Source organism: Lepisma saccharinum, chromosome 26, assembly GCF_977018435.1.
Source record: "Lepisma saccharinum chromosome 26, izLepSacc3.1, whole genome shotgun sequence".
NCBI classification, from domain to species: domain Eukaryota; kingdom Metazoa; phylum Arthropoda; class Insecta; order Zygentoma; family Lepismatidae; genus Lepisma; species Lepisma saccharinum.
The window spans coordinates 45,820,967-45,841,110 of NC_139254.1; the positions used below are offsets into that span (position 1 = coordinate 45,820,967).

Consider the following 20,144-nt stretch of genomic DNA (forward strand, 5'->3'; position numbering starts at 1 on the left):
GTCACATTTTAGAACAGTTTCTAACCTCTAGGTGAATAATGAAAATGGGCACAGTGAGTAGACGGGGAAAAATCCCTTGATGTGGAGAAACGATGAAACCTTTTTCTTCTTTTCACGTGTGAAAATTGCGTTACGCACAACCCACTGCACTGACCTCGATCGCTGACTGCTTTCGGTGACGCAATTCCATGACCTTCCTTGACACTAAACTTTTTCTTGGCATTCAAACTGCCGTTGCGTGTGCGATGCCTATCGTGAAATCCGATGCTAAAGAGGTTGGTTTCTTGAGTGTGTTCCAAGAACCAGTCGTCAGTAGTAACCAGAGAATGTGCTGAAAGTGTCTATCTTCTTGATTTTTACTACAGGTTCCCAATCAGGTAGCTATTTTTGTTGTATGTAGATTTGTCTTGTAAAAAGTAATATTTAAGAACAAATTAATTTCTAAATGAGAAAATTAAAGTAAAGCTATGTTAATTTTGTCTTCATCAAGTTTGCATTTACTTGCCTATTATCAGCTTGCAATGCTAAAACGGATAATTTGACGGTCGTCTGACACTTCGTTTGTATTTTTGCTAGGATCGGTTGATGTTTTACTTGGGGATGTAGATGATCGATTGATTTGGTTTATTTTACTTCTTTTCTCCCACTTTTGGCTAATCGCGAAGTTGAGGATGAGCAATGTTTTGATGAAACAAAAGAGACACTCACCAAGAACACCCATGCACAGGCGACAGGCCAGGATTCAAACCCGGGTGCTGTGTTAATCACTCAGTCAAGGAAGCCGGTCAATTAAGAAAGGGCGTAGGATTTTGTTCGTGGTGCTACCTTTCACACCAAACTTGCGGGAGTGAAGAAATGAACGAAATGTAGGTGTCGCATTTACATGACAAAGTTAGATTGGGAGCATAGGCGTGGACAGACCCTCTGATTAGGAAGGGGGCAAACATAGGCACGACTTATGGGGCAATACAAATTCTGCCCCCCAAATTCCTCAAGTCGTATGCACATTATACGCAAAAAAATTGTGTATATACCCACGCCCCATATACACACATATTTACATAAAGTTTACCCTCTGGGCATTGGTCCCTCTATTGTTAAATATTGCCCTGCATTTTTTGAAAAATTTAAACAGTGGTTGCTTGACGTGATAATTGCACTTGTCATTATTGTTTTAACATTTTTGGTTATTATCTTACACAAACCTCGTGTCCATTGACTAACGGTGATATTTATTATGGTAAACGCATGGGCAATATTTATGTATTAATCTTAATGATTGTTTGATTTATTATTTTAAGTCCACTTTGTGCACAGTAAGGCTAATCGAGACTGGACCTACAGTTTAAAGTGGGATCCGACCCACTATGTGCCTTCACCTGGTAACTAACCAGGGGCCCCTAGTAGCCTATTAATCTTAAGTACTTCATGTTATTATATGTGTAAATTTAAGCATTTCACCCAGTATAAGTTGCTTTTCTTACATACATACCCTTGCCACGAATTTGTTTACTTCCTTCCTGATCAGCAATTAACTTTTCACACTACAAGGTGTGGTACTTTTGGTCACTCTCGTACCGCTACACGGGTTCGAATCCTGACCTGGGCACGGATGTATTGCGAGTGTCCATTCATTAATTTAGTCATGTCATCACTCATTCCCATCTTCTCAAATTAGCTACAAGTGGCACAAAAAGCGAAGTAAAATAAATAAAATTAAATTAAAGAAATCAAAACCTGATCATTGTTCAGACACATGCAGCTCAATGCCAATATCGACTACTGATCGTATCATTGTTCAGACATCGTTGCTCATTTACCATGTCGACTAAGGTTGCTGAATGCGCATATTGTCTACTGATCTTGTTATTGTTCAGCCAGGTGTTCCTCAATGTCATTGTTGACTACTGCTCTTGACTTTTTCAAGGTAATAATAACTAATTAGACTGTGGATTCATACCTTGGTAGAGTTCAACCGGACAGACAAATCAGTAGAATATCACGTCAGTTAAAAGCCCAAATCATTCTTGAGATTTCACACTGAACGTGAAGTCTGAAACAGTGATGTAATCGAATCGAGATTTTTGATGGAGTGGAAGAGTGGAAAGATGTATGAGGATCTCTAGCCGTTACAGATATTTAACAAAGTTTTATTATGCAGGCAATTGTATTAAGAACGTAAAATTATATTTTGAAAATATTATTGAATAACAACGCCAAAAGCAACTTATAATGGAATGTCATATTTACTCACTATTCACTGAGTCGACGATTGTAAGTAGAGCTGAGGTGATAATTGAAGTTTTTCGGAAAAAGTCACGTAAATCATAAAATGTAATTTTATTTTCCTTGCATCTAAGTAAAAATGAATCAATTAACGGAAATATTAGAAGTAAAATTTCACATTGGACATGTGTAAATTTTCTAAACAGTGTAGATGAGAGAACGGATTTTTAGGTCCATACCTTTTTTTTGCTACGTCCTAGACGTATCCTACGAGGGATGATCGAAAAAAAGATTACAAAGCCTATTATGGCTTATGTGTTAGACATAGCAGGAAGATCAACACACCTGATGATGGACGGCACTCAACACTAGTCCTCGATGTAATCACCTTTTTTGTTCAAGCATTTGTCACAGTGGTACATGAGGTTTTCCATACCGGTTGCACAGAAATCCGCGTCAAGTTATCGTAGCCACCGTGAGGCAGCTCTTTTGACATCATCACATGTCAGATAATGGTGGCCAGCCAACCAAATGGTAGTCCCAGCTCAGCTGATATTGAGCGTAATGTTCTTCTTCTGTCCTCACAAATACACTCATCCACAAGAGCACAGTTCACGTCAGTGGTTGAGGCACTGGTCCTACCGCTGTGTCGAGGGTTGTCATTAACAACACTGGTCCCTTCTTCTTTGAAGGCACGACACCACTGCACTACATGTTGCCTTGAAATTATCCCTTCCCCATACACCTCCACAATCTGCCTATGAATGTCAGCAGGAACCACACCACTGCCTCACTTCTACTCTTGACCAATTTTCTAGACGAGTCACCATTTTAAATGTCCGCTTCTCGGCTATACATGGTCAGAATCCGAAGTCCTCAAACTCGCAACAAGTCAAACATGTTATTAATTTACACATAAATTTTCGTTACGTTACAGTGAATAAAACAAAAGTTATATGCTTTGTAACCTTTTTTTCCGATCATCCCTCGTATTTAGAGATATTTACGTTTCATGTACACAGCACCTCCTCTACTGAAATTCAATGTGAGCTATAAATACCTATAAATGCCCTAAAAGCTATGTTCTGACCTAAAAAAACACATTTTAAACCTTTGACATAACTTTAAAAATAACCTATATTATGAACAACCCTTAATTGAATTGTTTGAATTGAATTGATTGCATTGTTGTTTTAAGACCAATTTATGCACAGAAAGGCTAATCGGGACTGTACCCACAGTTTAGAGTGGGGCCGAACCACTATGTGCCTCTGATATCGAACCTACGACCTATTCGTTACGATGACCTTATTACTACTCCTCAGGGAGCTCCAAACTGGTCTTAGGAATCAGCAGCAGTTGAGAAGTTTCTCCATGGACACATCTGGGTTGTAACGATCACATTGAAAGTTAATGAAATTCTTACAATCCAGAAGTGTCCATGACTGTGCAAACGCATACTCACGGACGACTGGAAAAAATCCATTATGGAGAACATTGAAAAGCATATGCAGTATTTTGAAATATGATGAAAGGTTTTGTATTGGACAAACTGTATCTTGTCTATAATGAAATTACATGTAACATTGCACCTCTTTGTATACAAATTGTACCTGAACTAGTTATTTCATTGTTATTTTTAGTTAATAATTACAGGTAATAATTTATTTTAAGCAGCTAAAAGACCTGAAATGGAGTTATAAAGTCCTAAATCCCGTTTTTTTACCACCTAAAAATCCGTTGATGATGATCTTACATATATACGATGACTGTAAATTTTGCTACATAAAGAATAGGCATAAAATTGTCTGTCGTAACATTGTATATTTCGACTTTATTTATATTTCCAGAGAGATTCCCTCTGCATTACGCAAAGCGGGAAAAATGTTTCATGCAGAACGAACTAAGGAAGAGGAGGGGAAACTTCGAAGCCTTTTCAACGACGAAGACGCTGAGCGGATTCAGAAAGACTTGGAGCACCTGAAGGAGTGGCTGAGGAAGCAGCCTCACTTACCACACGACGTTGGTAAGTAACGACTCAATTGCATAACTTTTAAAGTGCAAGTTCAATCTTTCCCAGCATTAAATATTGCAGGTGTTCTAGACCAAATGTATTCTGGGAAAAATCCAAGCTTTTCGGGGCTGAGGAGAAACCTTAGCTTGACGAAACTTGGAATCTTCTCCAGAGCTTTCTTGATCAGAAACCTGAGAGAAATTCTTCGCTGGTGATCTGGCGTCCCAGTGGATGGAGAGTGAAGGGAGGTTCTAAAATCATGGACTATTCTCCAGAAATCAGTAGTTTACATAATATGAGACTCAAGGTATCTCTTGAAAGTTTTTTTAGTTCAGTCTGAACTTGTTAACAACTCCAAAGTATTTTCAATATAATTTCAATGTTATGATTTGTAAAATAATAATAATAATAATAACCAGCACAATTTTTTCTGTCAACTTTTTTATTTATGAACATATCAGAATATTGTGAGTAGTTTTTATGATGAATGCAAGAACAAACCAATTTGAAGAGTACCGGCACCTGTCCTCCCAGATCAATATAAAACTGAAATTTTAAGTTTCTATGACTGGAGGGTAAGCTGTGACCACTCCCCTTTCTCCCGAGGAGAAAATCCTGCTCACACCCTTACAATGCTGTGGTTGATCAAAGAGTTCAATTTATTTGCAGTGCCGAAACAATGCATCAAAAATGCATTTTTAGTGGCTTCTACATGCACGAGTGGCACCTATTTTGATATTTAAGTTAGGAAATATAATTTAGTTACTTAAAATATATTTACTTTTGTTCTTGATACTTTATATTTTTTACTTCGATCAATTTTGGGAGCTGATGAATTCAAAATGCCTTTCATATTTTTGTAAGGTCAAAATTTATTTTCTGTATCAGGTAAGTAAAATCACCGAACGATTGCATTAATTGTGCATACAAATGTATAACTTGAAAATATGCTTTTAGATGCATAAGAGCCCATCGGACGGGCCATTGACACACTAAGGTGCATAAAAGGACTCACTCCTTAGTCAAAATTCATTTGATGCAGTAGAAGTGCATCAAATCCTGAGACAATTTCCAAAATTCCAAGCTTACACGTTTAGATGTGTCATTTGATGCACTACGAGTGCATCAAAATTCGCTTTGATGCACTTCGTGTTCTCTGACTGGAAGTACGGTGTTACTTTTCTTTAAAGTAAAGATATTCTATTAACGATTTCAAGCGTACGTGCATTACGATATTTTATTGCAATTCTTCTCAAGAGAACAACGTTCATATATTTTCTGAGATGCTCTCTGAAGGGAGGATACAATAATATCGATGTTAAAAAGTTCTGAGAATAAGACGATATTGTAAAACTCAACAAATGCATGCTAAAATATTATTTGTATCTGTAATATTTTAATGATTGTATTGTTGTCAACTCCACTACCTTTGGTAGTTCCTTCATGCTTTCCTGATGTCGTAGTGGTTACATCGTCGCCTTGTAATCGAGAGGTGCAGGGTGGAGGCACCTTTTAAACTGTTGGTCAAGTTCCGAATAGCCTATCTGTAGGATAAAGTTAACTTAAAACAAAAATGTAATACTTCCTCAAGTTATGGATAAAATGCTGTATTAGACAAATGCAATTGTTTCCTTGAGCGAAAAATAATTCTTCTACATGTAAGTATAAACTGTGAAAACGCATGTTCTCATTGTAATTTTTAAGGCTTAAAAATACAGATTATGTTGGAAAGCAATAAATTCATTTCACATTTAGATATTTTTACTTGATTGTACAAATAAACTTAGGATTTGTTTCTTCTTTGCTACAACAATTACATAAACATTATCTATTCTGTTTTAATTGGCAGTACTTTTCAAGCAAAGTAAATCTATTGAGTAAATATGTTTGACGTTGAGAAGAATAATGTCACTTCAATGCTCAGGCTATCACGGCCTGTTGAGACATTTACCTAATATCAAGTCTTCTCGGGGAATCTCCCCTTAAAGTAGCGGTATAGTATAATAATTAATAACATGTTTCCAAAATTGATGTTCCTATTTTCAGATAACACCATGCTGCTAAATTTCTTACGTGGTCGAAAGTACAGTTTAGAGGCTACGAAGACTAAGCTGGACAAGTTCTTCACTTACAAGGGAATCCTGCCAGAGTATTGCCAGAATCTCGATCCACTCTTACCTGAAGTCAAATTCTCAATGGAACATCAGTGAGTATTACTGCACGCAGTATATGTTATTTTATGTTTAACTTCAGTTCTTTGAACAACACTCACACAAACCTTACGAGAACATTTTTTCGGAATATTGACATTATTGTTCCAAATTACTGCAACTCATCGGTCAAAATGTTCATGCAATAAACATAGCAATATATTTGCATTACTCGCTTCAAATCGCATTGTGCCATTGCGCACATCACACAATGATAATAGCTTCCTAATGATGGGAAAGACAAACTGTGAACTAGTTCTCGTGGCATTATTAAGGCGAGTCTGAAATGAACTGGTAAATGGTCAATAATCACAAGGATAGGTCTACGAAACGACATATTCAAATTTAGTAGCATATCGTATCATTTTTGCATTCAATAAATTCAATATTACCACGTCCTCAAACATACCCCGTTTAAGTAAACTAAAAAAATGCTGAAGGGAAATTTGTTTTAAATTTTCTCTCAATCATAAATTATGTTTGGAGATCCGAATTTGAGGATGTAAATAGGACCAGCATTGGTGCACTTTTTAAAGATCATAATTGATTAAAGTTTTTACTAAGTTTAATCACGCTCTTCTTCTAAATGTATTCTGAGAGAGTGAATTCTTGCGCAAGATGTGAAAAATCATTTTAATAATTATTGAATTTTAGTTTTCTTTAATTACATTCAATATTCACTTGACATTGTCCATTGTGTAGTTCTGCTACTGCATGTACCTATTTTAACAATTCGGTTCTTTTTCAGGTGAACAATTTCTTTAATTGTAATTGTATCCATTGTCTAGCGCAGGGGTTTTCAAACCTTTTGCTGTCGTGGCTCCCCTTCGCTGCCAAAATCTGTACGTGCCTTCGGTCCGAAATAATAATAGAAAAATGCAGAGGACTACCGAAAACCAACAGAAAATCTATTCATGTGTTCTTCACTGTTGATAGACATACAGGTAATGAGAATACGAGTATAATGTGCGTAATTGATACAGGTGGCTTACAACTTTTTAATGTTTATTATCTTGTGTCAATTAATTCAGGAATTCCTTATTAATCAGAATAAAGAATAAATACAGACAGTAAGATCTGACGCATAGTAGATGGTAACACAATTAAGCCTTGCTCCTATACTAAATAAACTAAAGTTCCACCCTGCTATTTGTATAAATACTTTCTGGTTGTGTACTCCATCATTTTAGTTTAGTTCCTCGTCTAAGGAAAAACCTTATATAGTGTAGAAAAGTTACGTGTATATTTTCTTTTTAATTTTTAATAAACTGCCTTGGTCAGCAATTTTAGTTTACGTAGATAATATATGTTAAAAAAAGCATACAGATACAGCAATTGTTAAATTTCTTCATTTACTTGCTTTAATTGTAGGTCTCTTTCTTCAAACAATTTTCTCAACGTACGAAGCCAGTCACCAATGCTTTCAACTTTAATTGTTTTTCATTTATTTGAGAAATCCTGAATACAGAGAGGATTTATATCAGGATATCAACAACAGAGAGAAAAATAGAAATTAACAAATGAGAACACGCAAACATACACAAACACACATTGATATGTAACAAGAATAAAACAATACCTAGAATATAACATATATTAATTACTCTTCAGCTGCTTAATACACGTCTTTCTGAAAGCCTGCTTAGATAGATGGAAGCCTGGAGGACCATTTAGTGTATTGTACCTTGTTTGTAGACTATAGAGAAGTGACCATTGTTCTAGGGATAGCCTTGAGGCTTTTGTGTAAAAGAAGTTGTTGCATTTGCTGTTGGTACGTAGGATCCGGATGTGAAGATGTGGCAAGCGTTCGTTAGTGAAAAGTTGTCCATTCATGATTTTGAAAAGAAATGTTAGATCTGAAACTTGACGGCGAATTGAATGATCGTGAATTTGAAGATTGGATAGAATTTCATGTTTGGAAAGGTTTGCAAGGGCTGGACATCTAGGTTTTGACTATTCTGATGAAGTAATTTACCACTTTATTTGTTCTATTTATATTGTTATGACAGGCCATTGACCAAATACAGCAACCATATTCAATAATAGTTACAACGCACGTTGTAAAGCAGGTTTTGAGGGCAGAAACATCTGATATCTCTAAATCTGTAAATTAACCCAAGGGTTTTCATGGGTCAAGAAGTTATGTAATCTACATGGTGACTGAAAGTGAGTTTTTTTTCGAAAATGACCTTTGTGCTGTTGTACGAATGGGATAATTTTGTTGCGTAATCTATAGTATGGCTCTGTAAAATTGGAGGAACAGATTTCTCGGGATTTATTTTCAGATCCCAGTCCCCGCACAAGCGTTCAATGTTTCTCTTACAAAGCAGCAACTTCCTTTTGAAGGCTAGGTGCAGAAATCCCTTTTACTTCGACGGGGATAGAAGTTGCTTCATTGAATAAGGCATAGTGCTGTCAGATTATTCTTTATTCCTGTTTGGAAAGTTATACCAAAATTAAACTTTCACAAAACAGAGTTGCATTTAACTGTGTACCATACTTTGTTCCCTACAAACTTTAACTTCGAACCAATAAGTTGCTGACCAAGGCAGTTTATTAAGGTAAAAACACTTAACACGTAACGTTTCGACCCTGTATCAGGGTCTTCCTCAGACGAAGAACTAAACTAAAATGATGAAATAAACTACACACAGAAAGATTTCATACACATAGCAGGGTCACAAGCCACACAACAACAAATCAAATTGACAGTCCTTATCTAGGAAGATTTCTACAAAGGAATTAAACATATCACCTCCTGACAGTTGTTGACTAATGGGTCTACTACACTGACAGGTGATTGGCAGGTCAAGATCAGCAAGAGTCTAAGAACCACCTGCTCACCACTCCCCCACCCCTCCTGCCTTTCTGGTTATGGGTGAATACCTCCTCCTCTGGTCTTCTTCTTTTCTCTTCTTTCTTCCTTCTTCATACTTCTTTTTTCTTCATTCCTTTTCTTCATCCTTTCAACTTTCTCTAACACACTCTTCCATTCCTTGTTTATCTTGAGCCCTCCATTCCAATTCATGATGTCTTCTCCTTTCTTTTCTATTTCTTTGGCCTCCTTCCATTTTCTCACTAGTTCTCTCTTCTCTTTTCCTATTCGCCTAGCCGAATCCCATTCAACTTCATGTCCTGTTTCTCTAGTGTGTTTGAATATGGCATTCCTGTCTCTCTTCAATCTCACATCATCCATGTGTTGCTTTAACCTGTCTTTAAGTCTCTTCTTTGTTTCCCCTATATATACACTTTCACATCCTCTGCACTTCACCTCGTAGATAACCCCTTCCTCTTCCTCCTCTCTCTTTTCTTCATTCTTCTTGCTGGCTATACTTAAAATAGTGCGTCCTCCCTTCCTGTAAGTTCTTATACCCACTTTCCTCAGCACTTTGCATATCTTCTCTGTGGCATCGCCCATACTTCTTATACCAAACCATCTCTCTTTTTCTTTTTCTTCCTTCTCTTCCAGTCCTCTCTCTTTTATCTCTTTCCTTCTTCTGTTGATGTTGTGTCTGTCTTTCTTTTCATAGCCATTCTCTTCTAGTTGTTCCCACAGGCTATTAATCTTGGTTTCTTCTTCCCCTTTCTCTGTGCATATCTTCTTTATTCGGTCTTCCATATTCCTTATAAAATTACGTTTAGTTCCATCACCCACATCACTTCTTTTGTGGCAGAACACTCCTGCCGAACACTTCTTTTGATACCATGTAGCCACTATCCCCATTCCTCTCTTCTTTTTCATCTCAATATCCAAGAAATTTAATGTTCCTTCCTGTTCCGTTTCGAGCTCAAGGAATATCCCTGCTTTCTCATCTTCTACATCTTTAACAAGCTTACTCAGCTGCCTTTTTGTTCCTTTCCATATCCCAAAACAATCATCCACATATCTACAAAATAGACTTAACTTATCTCCTCCTTTCACTATCACTTCCTTCTCCCATTCATTCATAACTAATTCCGCCAGCACAGGGCTCAAGCAAGAGCCTATATTTAGACCTTCACTAATCTTGATGATTTTACTCCCCACTCTGCTGTAGCTATTGTCCCAAATGGTTTCCAGCGCTTGTACCACTCTCTCACTATCCCATTCTCCTATAATGCTTTTCCCAACTTTTTTCCTCACTATATCCACTACGTGTCCCCTTTTGATGCTCGGGAACATGCTTCTCACGTCTAGGCTAAACATTGTGATTTTATCCCCAGACTCCTTCAGACCTTTTATAAGGTCCACCACCTGCTCACTGTTTTTCACGGCTCTGCTTTCTTGTTCTCTCACTAACACTTCAATTACCTTTTTTAACTTCTTCTCCAAAGGTTCCAAAATATTGTCCCTGCAATTCATCACTGGTCTCAACTTTATCTCTTCTTTATGTATTTTGGGAAAGCCTTTTAAACAGGGCAGTCTTCCTGCCTCCTTCGTGAGCTTTTTAAACCCCATCCTTCCACAATCTTTTATGATCTTTTCTCTAATATTGCGCTCCTCTTCCATTCCACAAATCTCCTCATACGTGTCCCCTTTCAGGTCTTCAAACTTCTTCTCGTACCATTCTTTTTCCATCACGACTGTGGCCCCTCCCTTATCTGCCTGTTCCACCACCACATCGTTCCTTGTCTTGATTCTTTTCATACCCTCCCTTTCCTTCTGGCTCAAATTATCTAATCTTCTCTGTTTATCCATTTCTTTCTTCAAAATGGCTGCTGTTCTTCTTCTAATCTTATCCCTTTCTGCCTCTTCTTCAATATGTAGCACCGCTTCCTCAATATCATATACAATCTCTTCATAGTTCACATTTCTCTCCATCACTTTGAAACCTCGGCCTAATTTCAAAAAAGCTTCCTCTTCTTCTGATATTTGAACATCTCCGATTATAACCACTCTTCTCCTGCCCTCTTCACCTTCTTCCTCTTCTCTTCTTTCCTCTCTCCATCCCAGTCTTTCTCCTTTCTTCTTCATCTTCAGTTTCACCTTCTCTCTAAAGTTTTCTTGCCAGCAGAGGATGTGAAAGTGTATATATAGGGGAAACAAAGAAGAGACTTAAAGACAGGTTAAAGCAACACATGGATGATGTGAGATTGAAGAGAGACAGGAATGCCATATTCAAACACACTAGAGAAACAGGACATGAAGTTGAATGGGATTCGGCTAGGCGAATAGGAAAAGAGAAGAGAGAACTAGTGAGAAAATGGAAGGAGGCCAAAGAAATAGAAAAGAAAGGAGAAGACATCATGAATTGGAATGGAGGGCTCAAGATAAACAAGGAATGGAAGAGTGTGTTAGAGAAAGTTGAAAGGATGAAGAAAAGGAATAAAGAAAAAAGAAGTATGAAGAAGGAAGAAAGAAGAGAAAAGAAGAAGACCAGAGGAGGAGGTATTCACCCATAACCAGAAAGGCAGGAGGGGTGGGGGAGTGGTGAGCAGGTGGTTCTTAGACTCTTGCTGATCTTGACCTGCCAATCACCTGTCAGTGTAGTAGACCCATTAGTCAACAACTGTCAGGAGGTGATATGTTTAATTCCTTTGTAGAAATCTTCCTAGATAAGGACTGTCAATTTGATTTGTTGTTGTGTGGCTTGTGACCCTGCTATGTGTATGAAATCTTTCTGTGTGTAGTTTATTTCATCATTTTAGTTTAGTTCTTCGTCTGAGGAAGACCCTGATACAGGGTCGAAACGTTACGTGTTAAGTGTTTTTACCTTAATAAACTGCCTTGGTCAGCAACTTATTGGTTTCAATATGGAAACAAGGCTTAATTATATTACAATTTAACATTCATATGTTTATACATGTATATGCAAGGTCAAAAGTCACATCAGGTGAACTTGAAGTGAAAATTTTAATATTGTCATATAATTATTTTTTAATGAAAACTATGCTCCCTTAGCTTCAAAACAAGCACAAGTTGAAAGTTATACCATAATTAGAAACAAAGTTATGAATGGTTTTATATGACCTTGAAGGCACATAAATTTTATATTTGTTATAAGTAGGGCTAAGATTTTTATGACCTAAAAATCACAAAAATGTGCAAAATGAAATATGCTCTTATGATTTAAAATTTTACAAAATATGCACTATAATTTGAAAAATATTCCCTTATAACTAGACTGTTTCAAACATTATTATATAACTTATGCTGAAATATTTCTTATGCATGCTGTTTTTAGTTCACTTTACGGGCCCTGATGAGTTGAAATGCACAATAGATACTTTCTGTAAATTTTCAATTAAAAATGAAAAATATTTTGCTGGAGTCCAAAAAGGAAAACCTCGACTGAAAATGGGAGTAAGAATGAATCCACTTGCAAAATGATTGTATATTTCTTGAAAAGCGAAAATATGCTGACTATGACAAAAAATCCATCAAAATATGCTTTATCATATAGAAATTGCTAAATATGCCAAAATATGCCCTTAAAAAGCACCTTAAATCAGTTAGTTTCTTCACAGTATGAATTTTTATGTATATTTAGGGAACACATCACCCTTACCAAAAAAATATCCTAAGTCCTAAAAATCCTAGCCCTAGTTATAAGATTGGCAACCCTGCTGTATGAATACCGTGTATCACTGAGAGCTAAAATTTTACACATGTACGAGGGGGTATCCAAAAGTTTTAATTATCACCATGAAATAAAAAACATACAATAGTCACTTGCAGTGGTCAAAGTTAGTTCTTCTCCACGTAATCTCCCTGCAGAGTCACACATTTTTGCCAGGGTTTCTTCACCTGTTTCAAGCCCTCTTTGTAGAAGTTCTCCGCTTTGCTCAAAAACCACTGTTCCACTTCGAAAATAACATCCTCTCTGTCGTAAAATCGCCGACCACGAAGTGGTTTCTTCATCTCGGGAAAAAGGAAGAAGTCGCTTGGCGCAAGATCAGGCGAATAAGGTGGATGCTGCAAAAGTTCATAGCGTAACCGGTGGGCTGTGACAACGGATGCTTGGGCCGTATGGACGGCTGCATTGTCGGCCAGGAGACGGACGCCTTTGCTGATCATGCCACGACGTTTTTGTTTCAATGCATCACGCAGTTTCTCCAGAAGGTTGCAGCAGTAATCGCTGTTGAGGGTCTCGCCCTTTGGAAGGTAATCGGTTAAGATTACCCCGCGGCTATCCCAAAAAACGGACAGCATCACCTTCCCGGCAGGTTTCTGGACATTCGCCTTCTTGGGAGGGAGGAGGATGGATGTTTCCACTCCTTTCTCATTTCTTTGGTCTCCGGATCGTAGAGGTATACCCAGCACTCGTCCATAGTGACGAGACGAGCAAGAAAATCGTCTTCATTCCGCTTCAACAGAGTCAAATTCTGCTGGGAAAAGTCGTGGTGGGTTTGCTTTTGAAGAGGTGTCAACAAGCGAGGTACCCAGCGTACAGACACCTTATTCATGTGCAGTTCCTCATGAATAATCCTCCACGCACCTTCGTAACTTAGTCCAGTCTCCGCCATCACTCTTTCCATGGTCGATCTTCTGTCGTCGAGGATAATGGTCTCCACTTTCTTCACCATGGCAAGATCATCCTTGATTGAGGGTCTACCCGCTCGTGGCTCGTCTGTCAGGGACATGTGATCACTTTGAAAGTTCCTCTACCACTTCACAACCGTGTCATATGATGGGCTTTCATCCCCATAGACAGCTTTCATTTCGTCGTGGATTTGGAGTGCGTTGTTACCCTTCAAATGGAGGAACTTTATGACACTTCAGGCTTCAATTTTCTTCATCATGCAGGTTGATGTCTTCTACAGCCTGTGGAAAGAAAACTACGTTAGACAAAGATTTGATATTTGCACAAGTATGCATGGCAATGACACTGATTATGCACAAAAAGTTTCATGTAAATATCTCTATAACTTCGTAATTAAAACTTTTGGATACCCCCTCGTACATTACTTCATGTCTTCTACCATTCGAGAAAATGTCATGAAAATCTGAAATGATCGGGTTTAAGAGTTCATTTTTTGGTAATAATTTGGCATGGAATAAATCATATGAATGTCCATAAAACAAAACTTGTTTAATGAAGATTTATTAATAGAGGCAGTGAGAAAGCCACTAATTTTACTTTATAGCCTTTTGTAGAACATACGTTAGTCTTCAATTTTTTTTTAAAAAATGACCTGAAAACTGCGTTGTCTTTCAGTGATAATGCAATTTTAGTAACGTCAGACTTTGACACAAAAAAATAAACATTATTAACAATGCAATATTTTTTCTGCCTCTCAGTGCAAAGGAATCTTGGTGACAACTTTTAAAATGGAATATACATATATGTATGAAATTTAGAAAAAGACATTGATTTGATTCTGAGACATATTATTTTTTTTAATCACTGCAGGCAACCATCATGGTTTTGGCAATGACCAATCCGTGCAAAATTCTGAAAATTCAGCCTCCTGTTTCTCAGTAACTATGAGGTGCAGACAAGAAAAATTTTGAAATTTGTCTGAGTGATTTGATGTCGAATCAGTCAATGATCGTCTGGCTTTTCCTTCGCCAGAAAAGGAAATTCTGCTTGTTTACAAATCCATGAACGTACACATAATACTCGTGAGAATAATAAAAAATAATAAATTTGAAGTTAATCTTACTTCCGTCAGCCATTTCCGATATTTTTCGCAGCATTGGAGACGTCTTTGTTTGTCAATGTTACAGAGCTGCTCGATGAACAAAATCAGATACAATACGTGCATCTCACTGTTCCACGGCACATGCCATTCATACGTATATGTTTTGTACTTGTTTACTTTGCCTGAAATTATTGTCATCAATTCTTAAATTCCTAATACTGTACGGTGTTGTGATGCCATACAGCATTTCGGGCCAAGCATGTGACATTTTCTGCTACCAATGAGATTCCTGAACGGTACACGCTACATTGAATATTCAAGCACTCGATTGAAACTCATCTATTTCGAATAATTTTCTCTCTTTCCATTTCTCGCTATGTACACTAACAATGGAATGGAATTGCCTATTGTTGGTTGGTTGATTTTGATGCTTTAAGTCCACACGATTATTCGTAACTGGACCTAGAGTTTAAAGTGGGATCTAAACCACTATGTGCCTCCACTGGGTATCGACCTCTTCTTTACCAGATACCTTGATCGAGATATTTACCTGTAACCCCTCGGGGACCAAATATCTCGATCGAGATATGTTGGCATGTTCGTAGTTTTTACGTCATAATGTCGCTATTATTCGCTGGAATTGGAATTTTCTTCTTTTATATTGTTGTTAACACATATATTGCACCGTGAGAACTCTTGCATGTCTTGGTGTTCCAAAAAAAGGCGGGAAAATGGCGGCATCTTCTGTCAGCTTCTCCTGAAGAAAAAAGCATTGTGCCCATCATCGGCCGGAATTTTTGTTCCACTACAATAATGCAATTGAACCTCGATTTGGGAATAGTTTGCTGGTCGGTAGCAGGAGGTTGCCAAGTACTTTCAGTTTCGGCAAAAAAAGGGGGGGGGGAGTGAAGGGTGGAGGAAGGGAGGGTGTAACATAGGAAACGATCAAAGCGCAGGCGGAAATAGAAATCCTCATACCCGAGTACAGATATTAGTCACGTGACTGCAATGTGACCGGCAACGTCCAAAAATAGACTGATAACATACTTCTAAGAAATTCCGCGGTTGTGAGTCACTCACAATCGTGGTTGTACAGCGAAAAGTTCTTGTAGTGCGTGTCTGGGCATTGACAAGTTTCAGTGGCGTACAGACATGTCGTTTGGAGGTAGGGTACAAGTCGTGTTCTATTGCTCATATGATAATAGTACAATTATTTTCTTGTTCCAAACATGTCTGCGATCATTTCCATGTGTATTTTGACAATGACCTATACTTTGTTGTCCAGGAAGGGGCATTCTGTTTTTAGAAATTTTGGAATTCTCCAGTTCCTCCCCTCCCCTCGCATCCATATATACACTCAATGTGCATAAAATGTATGTACTCCGAATCTATGATTCATTCCCCGTATAACGGTACCTCATTCGTCCGTCTAGGGCAATTAGCCTCCGATCTACAGTCATCTAAATGAAACTCTGCATTTTGCTAAAGATTTGCCCGAGACCTCTTTATTACAAGGCGAGATGAGTTCATTGCGCCATCCGGAAAGCCCTTGGAGCTGCCTATCGGACCGGGCATTTGCATCACACTGTATTTCTAATAGCTGGGAATGTATACGTCAGCATCATGTATGTTAATTAAAACAATATTGAATTTCATTTCTGCCAGACTTTTTCTTTTTAATTATTGAAGTTTGTTTATCAAAACATTTTAACATGTATTACGTAACCTAAATCTAATATAACTCCGGATCTCATTGACTACTCGTTATTCAATTTTGTAAGTTACTAAGTAATATTGTTTGTATGACATATATGTTTTTTTGGAAATAATTAAAAGATCCACTTTTGAGATAATGGGTACCAAAAATTTATTTGCAACACCTTCAGTTATTTTTTACCGGGACATAGGCACGTAATATCTCGTGTCAATTAGCCCCCAAGACCTTTTCAACGCCGTCTGAATCACTTCTAAAGAGGCCCTGATTGCCGAAATATTGCGATTTAAAGTTAACAAGATGTTAAAAAAAAAATGCTCATTATCTCACATTTTGCGTCCTTGTAATTTCGGAAATACGAAAAATATGAATCTTCAACTTAGGTGCTCTTCGTAATGCAGTATTAGAATAGGTAAATGGGAAACACTAGGCAATGGATAGTAATGGCCAACTAACATGGAAATCCAAGGAACCTCTTAATATTGATAAATTGCTTTTAACTTTAAAATTAAGAAATGTATTTAAAGAGAACGAGTTGGTGACCCAACTTTCATACAATTCTCCTCATGCTAGCCAGTGGTATGACACTAAACAACGTTGATATAATTTGGAGATTTTATGTGACACACATCTTTAGGAAATTTAGGACTATCTGTGCTCAAATTTATTTATTATGCATTTAGATTCAGATTCAGGTAGTGCACTTATTACACAATGAATGTTATACATTTCAGTGTATTATGCATTGCACCCGGCTACACACCTGACGGGTATAGAGTATTCATCATGAGCTCTCGAGGCCTCGCCCCAGAAAACTTCGACAGCGACGTAGCCATAAAGCGCGTGGTATGCTGTTACGACACCTTCTTAGGATGGGACACTCTGAAGAGAGGCACTGTGATAATCTGTGATTTGAACGGATTAAAATCCGGGCATTTAGTGAAAGTTACTTTTCCGCAAATTACAAAAGCATTGATGCTGCTCCAGGTAAGCCTTTCTTACTTAGTACGCTACTTTATAATTAACTTCAAGGCTAATACTGTCTAATTAACTATCACTGTAATTAATTTCTCTGTTGTCCTGTATGTAGGGTATCCGACGGTCGCATGGGATTGTAGTTTTTTTTCCCGAGGTACCGTCAAGCGGGGTAACTTCGTCTTTGAGTGCAACTTCGTCATGAGACTGATAGATGTCGGTAGGAGTCACATGCTGGTGGAACAAAGCGAGTGTGAAGCCACAGACGTTCAGTTGTGGAGCGGACATCAAGGAAGGAAGTGTGTTGTGTGCAAGTGCATTGTGCTTTGACGGTGTTTCTCGTGCACGATGCCAAGAACATATAAGAAGGTAGTTGGTGGTCGGAAATTTCAGAACTATACCTCCGATTAGTTGCAGGAGGCTTTACGATTGATCGGAAAGGGGAAAACGGTCGCAGAAGCGTGACGATCTTACCTCTTCATGGGGATAATTTTGACCTGATAGAAACGTAAGCAGAGATGAGGAAGTTACCTCATTTGCTGGGGTAACTTCGTCACGAAAATACTGACGTATTTCCACCCATAATATTTTTTGGAATTTCTTTGGTATTCCTTCAGTACATTTATAAAGGACAAAGTGTTCCTCGCGTATAATTTTCGTGTTGTCACTCGCCACGGATTTTGCAGGGCACATTAGAATATGCCAAAATCTGTACGAAGTAGGAAGGTTATTTCAGGGAGGAATATTCCCAGCAATGCCCTTTCATTGAGTGGTTCTTACATTCATTGAGTCTATAGCAAGCGGGTACCTGCGAGCAATCGTCCAGGGTAAGGACGACAGGGGAGTGGTGCTGTTCACGTTACTGTAACACTCTCTGCTGCGAATAGCTGGTATCTGCAGTCGCGTTGCCCACCCCCATACAACCTCTTTCCCTCTCACGTGTTCATTGGTTGAGCCCTGTCGAGTCACTACTTGCGCAAGAACTTGGTTTCGGTCGCTTGCTCCGTACATACTTGGGGCAGAGCATATATATTTTTATTTGAACATAAAAATTCTGATTTTGAAACATTATTGCGTAGCCTAGCAACAGATTTTAATATTGACATAATCATACAAGAAAAATACAAATAATAAAAAAATATTCTAATATATTTACTGTAATATAGATTTCCAAGTAAAATAAATCATGAGTAATCCTATGTATAAAAGCCTCAATCCCACAACTCACTGACATAAACGTTCACCGTAAAGGAAGCCCCTGAGGCAAAGAATGGTCCATTACAAAAACCTACCCCGAGGAAATCTAAAAATTCACTTAATTTTAAGAGTGAAAATGTTTTTATTACATCCCTAATATCGCCAATTTCTAGGGGCTACAAATCCGACATTTTTTCATAGTTCATCTCCGAGATCATCATCAACACACCATGTAAGTTAAAATATGTCCGTGAAACAAGAGTCACATCTAAGGTATATACAAATATAACATTTTCGTGGTTGTTTCAATGATATATTTAGAGATGTAACCTTGCCGTGTTTGCCATGTTTATTGTTGAATTCGTTAATATTTTGAAACTCACAGTACTTACTCAGTTTATTACTAAGATATAAAATTTTTGAGTATTTTTACAATATTAGAGCACACATGTTCTAAACTTTTCAAACAAGCAAGGAACATTCAGGAACCCCATCTCTAACACGGGAGCATCCATAACGTGTCCAAATGTCACGTCTGCAAAAGCACAAGACGGGGCCAGAGGCCACATCACAAAAACTGAATATGCTGACCAAGGCAGAAAAATTATTTTATTTTAAAACGTAAACTAAACGTAACGTTTCAACCTTCTTCATCAGACTCAGTACCAAGTACAAATGAAACAAGGTACAAAAGGGGAAGAAATATCTACACAAAAATCACTCCCCTCCAGACACAAGATTATTAGAAAGTTGTTTTCTCTCGAGAACATTCCAACAGGTGGCCTTCCCTTGTCAATTGTGCTTTCACCTGACAGGCGATTTGGCTATACATTGTCTTTCATCTGGAAAGTGGTTGGACTCTTTATCTCACGCCCTTTTTCCTTATCCTTACTTTCTTCATTCCTCTTCCTTCTTCTCTCTTCCTTCGCTCTTATCCTTTCCACTCTTTCTAACACCTTCTTCCATTTTTTGTTTATCTTCACTCCCCCATTCCAGTTCATTGTGTCTTCTTCTCCTTTCTTCTCTATTTCATTGGCATCCTTCCATTTTCTCACCAGTACTCTCTTCTCCCTTCCTATCTGCTTAACTTCATCTCAGTCTATGTCATGTCCTGTTTCATCAGAAGTGTGCGAGTCCAATATAGGTAACGCTCCAACCTCACCGTTCATTGACATAAATGTTTTTCATAAAGAAAGCCTCAGAAGCAAAAATAAAAACCCTTTCCATTACGACCCCCAATACA

The 20,144-nt window shown here is 37.8% G+C and overlaps 1 protein-coding gene across 1 annotated transcript in view; it reads left to right on the plus strand.

The window, feature by feature from the left end:
- Nucleotides 1–235: 235 nt before the first annotated feature.
- LOC145979313 (alpha-tocopherol transfer protein-like) overlaps nt 236–20,144 on the plus strand; it is a 105,533-nt gene continuing 85,624 nt past the window's right edge. The window contains exons 1-4 of the mRNA XM_083112155.1: nt 236–377; nt 4,077–4,252; nt 6,287–6,446; nt 17,464–17,716. Of these exons, the coding sequence (XP_082968281.1) occupies nt 4,111–4,252; nt 6,287–6,446; nt 17,464–17,716 (555 nt within the window). The 5' untranslated portion in view covers nt 236–377; nt 4,077–4,110. The remainder of the gene's footprint in view (nt 378–4,076; nt 4,253–6,286; nt 6,447–17,463; nt 17,717–20,144) is intronic.